Source organism: Anser brachyrhynchus (genome assembly GCF_964034855.1).
Source record: "Anser brachyrhynchus genome assembly, chromosome: 1".
In the NCBI taxonomy this organism is placed as follows: Eukaryota; Metazoa; Chordata; class Aves; order Anseriformes; family Anatidae; genus Anser; species Anser brachyrhynchus.
In genome coordinates, this window is record NC_137694.1 from 106,020,980 (window position 1) to 106,033,407 (window position 12,428).

The window sequence follows — 12,428 nt, forward strand, 5'->3', positions numbered from 1 at the left end:
GGCTCCACTTACTTCAAGTTTCACTTGCTTAAATGGGGAAACACAAATATCAGTCCAAAAGCTCATTGTTAAACTTATACTACAATGAAAGGGGAATCAAGTCCAGACCAACCTAATATCAGCTTTTGATACAGCTGTGGAAATTTTTAGTAGCATTCGGTATTTTCACCAAATCAAAATGTCGTTTGGAAACTGAGAGGGAGATGGGAATCTAAATAAACATCTCTGAGAAAAAAAAAAAAAAAAGATAACTCAAGTTTAAAGGGTCATTCCCTTCTCTTCACAGAAAGTACAGTGAAGTGATCCTCCTGGATTTAACAGTAGGGGCGTGGGAAGCTCTCAGATGTCACAGGGTTGTAGATAACATTTGAACATATGATTAGCTTTTGTGAGCTGTCTTTAGAAACCTTACATTTTTCCTCCCCGCACCTTACCCAGAGATCCTACGTGCTTTCCTTCCCTTGAGGTTTTGGGACACTTAAAATGTTGCTTTGACAAAAATCAAGGATGTGGAGAAGTTTTTCCTGTGTGATGTCATTTTGCTGCCCTTTATAAGCCTCTGCAAAGAAGAAGGGAACCTATCCGAGAATTCTCACTCCAGGCACATGCAAGCAAGGGAAAGCAAGAAGCACAGAGGAGTATCAAGTTTCAGATACCAACCAGCCACTACGAGCAGAGAGCCATGCAACAGACTAGTCCCTACAGCCGCCTGGAGCACATGCTGCTTGTACTCTGTAGCCTGAAGGCTACAGTCAGCTTTCCCAACTCCTCTCCACTGCTGAATCCCAGCTGGGGGAATGGAGATCGCCTGATGCACCTGTATACATCTTCAGAGAGGAACAGCTTCCATCTCCAAATCAATGCTGATGGCTACATTGATGGTGTTCCTCATCAAACCATATACAGTAAGTAGCTTACTATGGACCCTCAGTCTTCATGGGAACAGGGGAGGGAGGACAAGACTTTTTCTTTGTCGCTACCTGTAGAAAATTCCATCCTCTTGTTAGGTATTGGGACAGAGGAGTGTAGCTATGGGATGGAAAACACACACAATTATAATGCTCCTTTTGTATAACAAATACAACTGCTTCAAAGAAATATAGCAGGTGGGAAATTTCTTTTGTTGTCTCAGAGCACTACGTTTCTATGGTTGTTGTAATCCTCTTCAAGCAAAAACGACCTGAATTATCCTTCACTGCATGATTTTACCCACAGTTTCTTATGGAAGTTCCTATTAGAATTTGGTGATATGTCCCAAAGAGCTACTTCACATTGCAGTGACAGCATTTTACTGAAGAAAGTCATTGCAGTACCGGTTGGGGAACTGATTGTGTCCGTAGAATCTTTATTCTGGGGTAGAGAGCTGCTAAATACTAAAACTAGGTCATGTCCTTTCAAATATAACAGTAGCTCTCTTTATTTGAAATTGGTTTGTAAGGCAACCTTCAAATTCTTATGTCCAAAGAAGGTGCGTGGCACATACTCAACTGTGCATAGAACATGGGTAAATAAGCATGAAACATTTGATTAAATGGGGGGAAATTGCAGAAGGCCAGACCGTCATAAATGAAGTGTTATGCCTTTGGAGTTCATGAGAAGTAAACATCCCCTTTTGTAACTAAAATCTTCTATCACAGTTTATTGTCATGGAAAATTCAGCTATCCTTTGCTGAATGCCTGCCCAAACAGCATAACTAGTTTAAAAAATGTTTTTGCTTTTGTTGTTTATTTTTTTATTACATTTATTTTTTTTTTTAAGACACAGGGTTATTTCATAGGATTCCAAAATTACTTCTCTTCTAGCATCATTCAAATCACAATTAGCTATGCACCATAAAGTCATTTATATCATTACCACATAGCATGTTCTTCACCAACACAATGAAAAATGTAAACATATCTTGTGATATTTGTGTAGAATTATATAAGGAAAAAAAAAGGTATTTTGAAAAGTTGTAATTTATTAAGGAGAAAAAAGGACCAAGTTTCACTATTTTTTCTTGTAAGGAATTACTGATGAAACACTTGTAAGAATGCCTGTGCTGTCTTGCTGCTCTTCTTCCTGCATATTTATAGGTTTTATAAAACTGACTTTTAAGTATGTTGGTCAAGAACCAGGGAGAGATTGTCGACAATAACAGCGAGCAAAATATGATGTTTTGCCAATTTCTGCCATGAAACAAAACCACCTATATTTGGAATGGTAGAATAGGAAGGTGGAAATCAGACAGATAAAGAAGTCCTGAAAGGGAAGGTGACTGAATCTCTGTCAGGTCACCACAGTGCCACTCAGACGCCAGGTAAATAAGAAGTCCAAAGTGCTGCACAGACTGGGCGGAGGCTGGGTGTATACAGCTCTCCTGGGTAGGACCTAAGGGTTGCAGTAGGCACCAAATCAAATACAACACACTCCTTTTGAGAAGATGACAAACCATCTACTGTGATGAGAGGATCAAGTGAAGTTACTTTTCCCCCTTTAATTGGTATTGCAACACTCCTCCCTGTCATGGCCAGTGACAGAAGAAAGGGCAAAGGCCCCAGACTGGGGTTTGGGACTTCAATTAGGATGTTAGAAAAAAAATGTCTTTGAGATTCTACTGCAGCACTGGAACAGGGCAACCAGAGAGGTGGTAGCATCTCCACTCTGGGAGCTGTCCAAGGCTCAGACAAAGCCACAGATATATCTAGGGTGCACAATAGTCTCAATTCGCATGGGAAGTGGGTTCAGACTCCTCAGAGGACGCTTCCAGACACCATTTCTGTGGACCTGTAAGGCAAGGGTGCTGTGTCAAACTGGGTCCTGGATTTAACATCTTTGTTTTCTTAAACAGGTGCCTTAATGATCAAGTCTGAGGGTGCTGGCTGTGTAATAATCACAGGTGTGAAGAGTGGACGCTACCTATGCATGGACATGAAAGGAAACATCTTTGGATCGGTGAGCCACCTTTACTAAGACTCAGCTAGGGCAAATCTGTATAACTACAGCAGGAGGATGCAGACTTAAGCAAGCTGAGAACCTGCCATTTAAATTAAAATTTCTTTTTTGATTGTATTGAATTGTAGGGCTGACAAAAATAATTTGAATTCCTGTCGGGATGAATGAGAGCAGAATGAGATACAATGAGATCTTACAGTCTTGCTGTAGTGTAGATCCACAGGTTGGGAGTAGCTGAAACAATGCAGCCCTCTGAAAGAAATAAGTGTTATCTGAGTAATACCTAAGTTGAAAATGTAGGCATCCATAATAGATTCACGTTTAACTGAGCCTGATTTACAGAGCTGGCAGATAAGAAAACACCCTGCTGAAAGATCTCATTTCTCTTTCCATCTTTAATTGGCACTTGTCTTTACCAAATGCCTTCGATCACAGTTGTCATTCTTTTTTTTTTTCTTTTTTTTTTTTTAAGCACTACTTCAGTCAAGAGGACTGTGTGTTCAACCATAGGACACTGGAAAATGGATATGATGTGTACCAATCTCCCAAGCACAACTTTCTGGTTAGCTTAGGCAGAGTTAAACAAGCTTTCTTCCCTGGTATGAATCTACCACCGTACTCCCAGTTTTTGTCCAGGAGAAATGAAATCCCTTTGTTTCGATTCAACACACCTGAGCCCCACAGAAACACTAGAAGTGCAGATATTGATCCAATGGATCCTCACCAGATCCTGGTCCCACAGAGAAAGGTCTCTGCATTAGGATCTCAGCTGCAGCTACAAACAGACTTTTCCCACGTGCCCAGGGAACCCATGAGAATCAATCAGAATGATGTGGTCAACCCAGATGACCCACATGCCATGATGGATGCCAGGAGGTACGCAAGTCCTCGCTTTTATATTACAAGATAACTGGGGCCACCTGCAAATTGATGACGTGCGTGAGTGAATATAATAGACAAAAGGAGGTGCCTAGCACACTCAATTTCTAACTCTTAAGATAGCTGTTAGAAAACTGAAAGATACTGGGAAAAAATCCTTTATTTCAAATTTTGTCCTTACAGATGACAGTTCACTGAAAAAAAGAAAAAGGAAAAAAAAAAAAAAAGAAAAAAGAGTTGCACTCTGCTTTACTGGAAAAAAGATATATTTTCAAAAAGAAGAATAGAAACCAAATATTTTAGGGTCTGAATTACCTTTAGTATGCATCAGTGAGAAACAAAATTCACTGGAATGAATGGGAAACTGATGTTGTATTACTGATGTAGCTTGGAAGAGACTTGGGCCCTGGAGCAATTGAGATTCCAGCAGAGGCAGAGAATCCTCTTACCAGCTCACTTGCAAGCACAGCAGACTAACTAACCAATGGTGTGTTATATTATTATATAAAACTTATGATATATATTTTTAGCTGTTAAGATTGGAACTTCATCTCTTTTCATGCCTAAAAAGTGACCACTCTAGTGTTAAAAAAACAAACAAACAACAAAAAAAAAACAGCATACATGGAAAACTGGAGTAACTGACAGGAGAACAAGGATCAAATAATTTTGTCTAGAAAGAGTCATTTCTGACACGTATTGATTCGAAGCTGAGGTTTAGAAAAAGAAGAGCTGATTTCACCATTTCTTAAGTCCTTTTCTATCACACCTCTCTATTCACTTAACTGTAATGACGTGTTATAGAAATATAATGCAGAAACATTCATTAATTTCGCATATTTCCAACAGAGAGATAAGTAACAGAAATATTAATTACCAATAGTGTGTCAAATAGGTTGTGGGTTGTTTTTTTTTCACAGTGACAGGCTGTTTTTTTGTTTTGTTTTGTTTTGCACAGTGTTTAACTCTGCACAGTGCTGAATTTTGGGGAAAAAAGTCCCTGCAAATTATGCCTCTTAGACATTAAACTATTAACAGTTAATGAAGACTCTCATCTAATAAGTGAAAATGAGGTGTGTATTTAGAAAAGTAGAATCTAAGTTTGGCATCAATGTTTTTCTCTAATTCTGAGCAGGTATCAGATGATTTATGTCTGTAAGAGTGAAGTTACCTAAATATGATCAAATCTCTAAATGTTGACAAAACTTAGACATCTAGATTGGAATATGTTATGGGTAAGTTTATTTGTCAAAATATGACCTCAATATATACATTTGACATTTACAAATCTTTAGTTAAGATGAGATATTTGCAGAGCAGAGCTTTTCGTTGTAATTTAGGTGTCAAACTGTTAACTGGTAGAATTCAGTATAGCTTCACTGGTTTTAGTGGAGCTATATTCAGGACTCTGAAAATTGTATACATATTTAGTTATTTTTCTCCTTTATTCCTTTTACTTTTAATCCCATCTTCCTGGAATTCTAAATCTGAGTAATTCTGAAAAAGCTTTTCTTGATGTACTCCAGCAGAAATCAATAGCATCAGAAATCAACAGCTGGACAAAAATCCAGTGTGGTGGATATATGAGGAGGGTTTTACATTTTGTTGTGCATGTGCTTTCTGTCAAGTTGCAGAACCTTCTGTTTTGTTTACTTAGTATATTTAACGGTCTGATACCATTCTGAAAATGGTACATTTGGCCAGTTTTCTTGGCAATAACACAAAAGATGTCAGGCTAGATTCTGGTCCTGTTCTTCCTACTGTCTGGTGAAGTAATTCACTGAAGTGACTGGAACTGCATCACTGTAACAAGATCAAAGTAAGACCCACTAAGTTCTTTTTTTTTTCATGGAAATTCTGGATTTAGCACAGGGTCTGTCCTACTGACAGCATTTAAAACCTATTTATATATGCATATATAGTGATATACATACAAAATATTTATTTATTTACAACCTCCAGGTAGTTATGTTAGAAAAATCATAAGGCCTGATTCTGCTGCTACAATAGTTTTGCCACTTGGCATGATTCTCAATTCATACAAGTACCTAGGAGCACAGGACAATCCAAATGATTAGGATTAGATCAAGAACTGTGTCTCACAATTTATTATTTTTCATCCTCTAAACTCATCGTATTTATAATTAGTTTCTAAGGAAAATAAGTGATTCTAATGGACTGGGAGAACTGAAGAGCAGGGGGATAAGTTGTGTATTTTCTTGCTTGTTCAAAATACCACAAGACTTTCTACCTTGTTGTTTATGTGGTGAACAGGTATTGTTTTATTTGTGTTTTAGTTTAATATTTTTACTTGATTTCTTTACCATTCTTCTTGGCTTTTCTCCTTGAGAACTCTGGACTGCAATTACACAAGCAAAAGTTTAATTTTGCATAAATTGTTTTAAGCTCCAGAGAGCTCTCCAGGACTACGAGTCGACAGATCTACAAGTTTTAATCATGAAAAATTCTGTCTCAATCCATATCAAGCTTTAATGACAAAATCCTGTGGGGTTATATCTTTATGCCATCTCTATATTCATGCATCGTAACAAAGAAAGAAGGGTTGCTCACTCCACGAGTAGCCAGGAGATTTAGTCCCTATGCTAAGAGTGAATGCACAGTAATTTTTGCATCAAAAACATATTTGTAACTACAAAGAAATGTAGCGAATGTGTCAAAAGAATTAGTTATTCAAAGGAGATGCTGGCCATCACCAGCTAGTAAGAAAGCATTACTTTATATTTTAATATTTCAATATTTATTTATTTATTTGAGTGGGTCTGAATTCCCATAGAATATTTATAAATATTTATAACAATGTATTATAGTGACCATTTCCTTTTATAAAATACCAATAAACTTTTCCTTCTCTCAGAGTGGTGGATTTTGCATTGTTTGTTCAAGTCCCCAATTCAGAAAAAAACTTGAATGGACAAATGGTACTGCCTGTGTCTGATAATGTGAGTCCTACTGTCCTCTGTGATTCTCAGCTTCATAGATTACAGGTTCCTGGGTGTTTCATGCACCACACCTGTGAAAGTTGTGTGAAAGATGATGAGAAAAACAAAGCCTTAGTGGGTCTAAACTGACTGTGAAGAGATTGTCACCTCTACTGGGAAACTGCTTCTGCAACACAAAAGTAATGGAAAACTGCTGGTCTAGCAATTCAGTCCTACTGGGAAATGCTTGTGATCCTGACTCGATCTTAGAATAAAAGGCATTAGGTAAATTACTGTTACTTCTATCTTATTGCTGCTCATACAAAGTATTCTTTCTCCATTCCTAAGGCCATGATCAGGCTGTTTTGCAGCAAACAGGTCACAGATTGAAAGAATTGCAGATACTCCCTTTCTGCAATGGTATCCAGGCCCACAAAGACCTAACAGACACCCTCAAAATGGCAAAGGGCCCATGGGTCTGATAAATTATCTCCTTGTAGTGCTCCCTCGCCACAGACACTCTGTGGCTCTCTGTACTGTACATTCAGTGTTAGTGATAGTCATTAGTAGCATCCTTTGCATCTTCCATGGTGCCAATACCAAGAGAAGCATTACATAGTAATGTACCACAGTTGCACTTTGTGGCTAAGAAGAGAGTGGTCTTCAGTGGGAGAGAGATCTCAGGTAGGTGGGGGTCTCTCCTCTCTCCTCCAAGACCCCTTTCTCCTCCCATTGCTATAAGTTTAAGCCTGTATACTTAAAGGAGGAAGAAGCACAGCAGAAATATTCAATAAGGATTGAAGCACATGAGAAACTTTATAGAAACTTAATAAAAAAATCAGCTCGTATCATTTAGTTTCCCATACATTTGAAATCTCAGTACTGACTTGGGACCCTTCGAGCTCATTCACAGTAAGGTGTGCACAGGGAAATAAAAAGAAGCATGCTGCAGAGCAACCATACCGTGAAGAAGAAATAGACTAGGAGATTTCTGGAATGTACAGAGGATAACTTCTTCACACAGGTGATGAGGGAACCAACCAGGGAAGGTGCTCCACTTGACCTGTTGTTTGTTAACAGGGAAGGTCTTGTGGGGGTGTGTTGGCTGGAAGTGATCTTGGGCACAGTGATCTGGAGATGAAAAATTCACAATCCTTGGGAAAGCAAGGAAGGTGGTCAGCAGAACTCTGGATTTTTGGAGGACTGCTTTTGGCCTATTTAGGGACCTTGTTAACAGAGTCACTTTGGAGGCAGTTCTAAAGGGCAAAGGAATCCAGGAAGACTGGACATTCTTCAAGAATGACATCTTGGAGGCATAGGAGCAGGCTGTCCCTGTGTGCCAAAAGACAAGCTGGTGAGGAAGAAGAGCATCCTTGCAGTTCTTTTGGAACTCAGAAAGAAAAATAAAGTTGGAAGAAGGTTGCAGACAACATGGGAGGACTACAAAGATCCTTTATTGTTTGTGGGGAGAAATATATTGATGAGAGATGAGGAAAAGGCTGTAGTGCTTAATGCCTTCTTTGCATCAGTCTTTATTAGTAGGACTAATTGTTCCTGTGGTACCCAGCCCACTCAGCTGGAAGAGACAGGGAGAAGAACGAAGCCCTTATAATCCAAGAGGAAATCTGACGAACCTGATCTTCTCCTATGATAAGATGACATGCTTACAGGACAAGGGAAAAGGTGTGGTTGGTGTTTACTCAGACTTTAGCAAAGCATCTGATACTATTTCCCATAGCATGCTCATGGAGGAACTGGCTGCTCACTGGCTGCTGATGGATGTACTGTTTGCTGGGTAAAAAAATGGCAGGATGGCTGGGCCCAAAGGGTCATTGTGAATAGAGTTATATCCAGCTGGGGGACAAGTGGTGTTCCCCAGGGCTCAGTCCTGGGGACAGTTTTCTTTTAGATTTTTATCAACAATCTTGATGAGGGATTGAGTGTTCCTTCAGTAAGTTTGCAGACGATAACAAGTGAGGTGGGACTGACAATCTTCTTGAGGGTAGAAAGACTTTGCAGAGGGCTCTGGATAGGCTGGATCAATGAGCTGTGTCCAACTGTATGGCGTTCAACAAGGCTAAGTGCCAGGTCCTGCACTTGTGTCATAACAACCCAATGCAGTGGTATAGGCTTGGGGAAGAGTGGCTGGAAAGTTGCCCGGCAGAAAAAGACCTGGGGGTATTGGTTGATAGCCAGCTGAACACGAGTCAGCAGTGCTCAGGTGGCCAAGAAGGCCAATGGCCTCCTGGCTTGTATCAGGAATAGTGTGGCAGAGGATTAGGGATTCTGTGATTCTATGTCCACAGGCACTCACCAGTGACTGTTTCAGCTCTCAAAGAATCTTCTTTCACACCATCTCCCCCATCACGGTTCCTTCCTTTCTTTTGCAGCACCATGCATACTTTCTTTCTAAAACCAGACACAGAGAAGGAAACCCATCCCACCTCAGGCTTACCATCTCACTGGTATATTGTGTAGTTTATGGCATCTGCCAGTTCCCAGTCTTTTGTTCCCCCTGGGTTATTTCCAGATCTCAGCAGAAATCAGCCTTGATGTGTCAGAGAAGGATAACGTGGCACAATAATCACCTAATTAGTCTTACAGCATTTTTCTCACTGTTCATTATTGATTACTCACAAGCCCACATAGAACAACAGCTCCCACATAAATTCAGCTGTGGATTTATCTTCTTCTATACAACAGTGAATGGAATGGAGCATCTATTTACTTATGTAAGGATGAAAGGAAATTTAACCCAATGTGGCTTTAATCTAAACTGTATTTCTCCTGACTTTCCCGCCTGTCACACAGATGTGCACAGAGAACATGCCTCATGTCAGGTCATATGAGTCAATGTGCCACATGCTTCCCACGGATTATCATGTTGTCCCAAGTAGCTTCAAATCAAACATAACACACAGTGTCCACAGAACAGGACCCCTAGGCTCTGGGGTGATGCAAAGAGATGATAAAGGCAGTGAGAACATGGGGAAGGAGGGAGCCCTGCTGCTTACCCTCCCTGCCTCTCACTGTGGGGTTGTCCTACAGGAAGATCCAAACCTCCTGTGAACACCATTGCTGCTGATACAGAGCCCCCCAGAATCTAGGCTGGATCCTGGCAGCCGACTCTGGAGAGCACTAAAATGTTCTAGGTAGGAGTGTGCCCGTGGATAAGAAATGTAGTTTTTCAGATCTTCGTATCTTAGGCAGAACATTTTTTTTTCCCTTATGTTTTTCTTACAGTCATATAAGATCACAGAATACTAGAATAACATAGAATGCTGTTGGTTGGAAGGGACTTTAAAGATCATCCAGTTCCAACCCCCCTGCTATGGGCAGGGACACCTCGCACTAGACCAGGTTATTCAAAGCCCCATCCAGCCTGGCCTTGAACACCTCCAGGGATGGGGCATCCACAGCTTCTCTGGGCAACCTGTGCCAGTGCCTCACCACCCTCATGGTTAAGAATTTCTTCCAGATATCCGATCTAACTCTGCCCTCTTTTACTTTAAAACTACTACCCCTTGTCTATTGCTACACTTCTTGATAAAGAGTCCCTCTCCATCTCTCTTATAGGCCCCATTTAGGTGCCAGAAGACCACTATAAGGTGTCTCTGGAGCCTTCTTCAGGCTGAGCAAACCCAACACGCCTGACTACTCTGGTGGCCTTCTATGATGGAGTGACTACATCAGATAAGAAGGGAAGACTAACTTATATCATCTACCTGGACTTCTGTAAGGCCTTTGACACAGTCTCACATGACATCCTGATCTCCAGATTGGAGGGGTATGTATTTGATGGTTGGACCATTCAGTGGATAAGGATAGGCTTGAAGGCTGCACCCAGAGAGTGGTGGTCAATGGCTTTATGTCCAGGAGGAGGCCAGTGACAAGTGGTGTCCCTCGGGGGTCTGTCTTGGGACTGGTACTCTTGAAATCTTTATCAACAACAGACAATGGGATTGAGTGCACCTTCAGCAGGTTTGCAGATGACACCAAGCTGAGTAGTGCAGATAATGCAACAGAAGGAAGGGATGCCATCCAAAGGGACCTGGACAAGCTTGAGAAGTGCACCCACGTGAACTTAATGAGGTTCAACAAGTCCAAGTGCAAGGTGCTGCAACTAGGGCAATCCCAACATGAGTACAAACTGGGTGAAGAACTCCTTGAGAGCAGCCCTGCAGAGAAGGACTTGGGGGTTCTGGTGGATGAAAAGCTCGACATGAGCCAGTGTGTGCTTGCAGCCCAGAAAGCCAACTACATCCTGTGCTGCATCAACAGAGGAGCGGCCAGCAGGTCGAGGGAGGGGATTGTCCCCCTCTGCTCTGCCCTCATGAGGCCCCACTTGGAGTGTTGCGTCCAGTTCTGGAGCCCCCAGCACAAGAAGGTTGTAGAGCTGTTAGAATGTGTCCAGAGGAGGGCCACAAAGATGATCAGAGGGCTGGAGTACCTCTCCTGTGAAGAAAGGCTGAGAGAGCTGGGGATGTTCTGCCTGGAGAAGAGAAGGCTCTGGGCAGACCTCATTGCTGCCTTTCAAAAGAGGGTTATAAAAAAAAATGGAGAACAACTTTTTGCTTAGGCAGACAATGACAGGACAAGGGGGAGTGGTTTTAAACTAAAAGAGGGAAGATTCAAATTTGACATTAGGAGGAAATTCTTTACTCAGAGAGTGGTGAGGCACTGGAACAGGTTGCCCAGAGAGGCTGTGGATGCCCCATCCCTGGAGGTGTTCAAGGCCAAGCTGGATGGGGCTTTGAGCAACCTATTCTAGTGGGAGGGGGGTGGAACTGGATGATCTTTACGGTCCTTTCCAACCCAAACTGTTCTATGATTCTATGGTCTGCATGGTTGCTGAAGGTGCAGTCAATCCTACTGTCCTAGTTGCCAACAAAGATGTTAATTAATACCAATACCAACAGAAACCCCTGAGGGGTTTCCACTCATCACTCATCTCTACCTGGACATAAAGCCGTTGACTGCAACTCCTTGCGTGCAGCTATTCAGCACATTCCTTTTCTACTGAGTGGTCCATCCGTCAAATCCATTTCTCTCCACATTGGAGACAAGGGTGGCATGCAGGACTGTGTCAAATGATTTGCACAAGTCTGGATAGATGACATCAGTTGCTTATACTGTTTCTTGTCAACAGCTCCTTCAGGACTATGTCCTATGGCTGTGGTTTACATCTGTTTTTATTCCTCATGTATGAATCGGTTAAAACAGTTTTGTTACAGGCTTGAAATATTTGATAGTATTTTCACAGTTTTTACACTACTCTGGGTGCTTTCAGGGCATATTGGTAGGACAAGACCCCACATACCACTGCTGTATAGACTATCACCTGCAGCAAAAACGCTGTCAGCTTAGTAGGATATCAAGGAGCCTGACCCCATATCGACCACAGGGCGTGATCACCCTGGTGTGAGGTTACCCTTTGCTTCCTTACAGAGCTGACATGATGGTGAAAGACAAGGAGAAAAAGGAGAAGAAAGAGGAGTGGCTGACAAATGGCAGGTGTCCATCTGATCACATGGTATTACGTAGAGCTTGGCAGTTTGTCGCAGCATGACAATTTCAAGCTGGATTTGCCTTTGGAGCACAATAGTTTGCAGAGGAGGAGGAAGGAATGAAGTAAGTGTGTGACAGGAAAGCAGAAATGAGAGAAATAGCATGGA

General features: G+C 41.5%; 1 protein-coding gene across 1 annotated transcript; it reads left to right on the forward strand.

Moving 5' to 3' along the window:
* The first annotated feature begins 219 nt into the window (after positions 1–219).
* On the forward strand, positions 220–7,050 carry FGF23 (fibroblast growth factor 23). Its single transcript, XM_080571941.1, has 3 exons — positions 220–905; positions 2,832–2,935; positions 3,408–7,050. The coding sequence occupies exons 1-3, from the start codon at positions 683–685 to the stop codon at positions 3,843–3,845; spliced, it is 765 nt and encodes a 254-aa protein (XP_080428067.1). The 5' UTR covers positions 220–682; the 3' UTR covers positions 3,846–7,050.
* Positions 7,051–12,428: the final 5,378 nt, after the last annotated feature.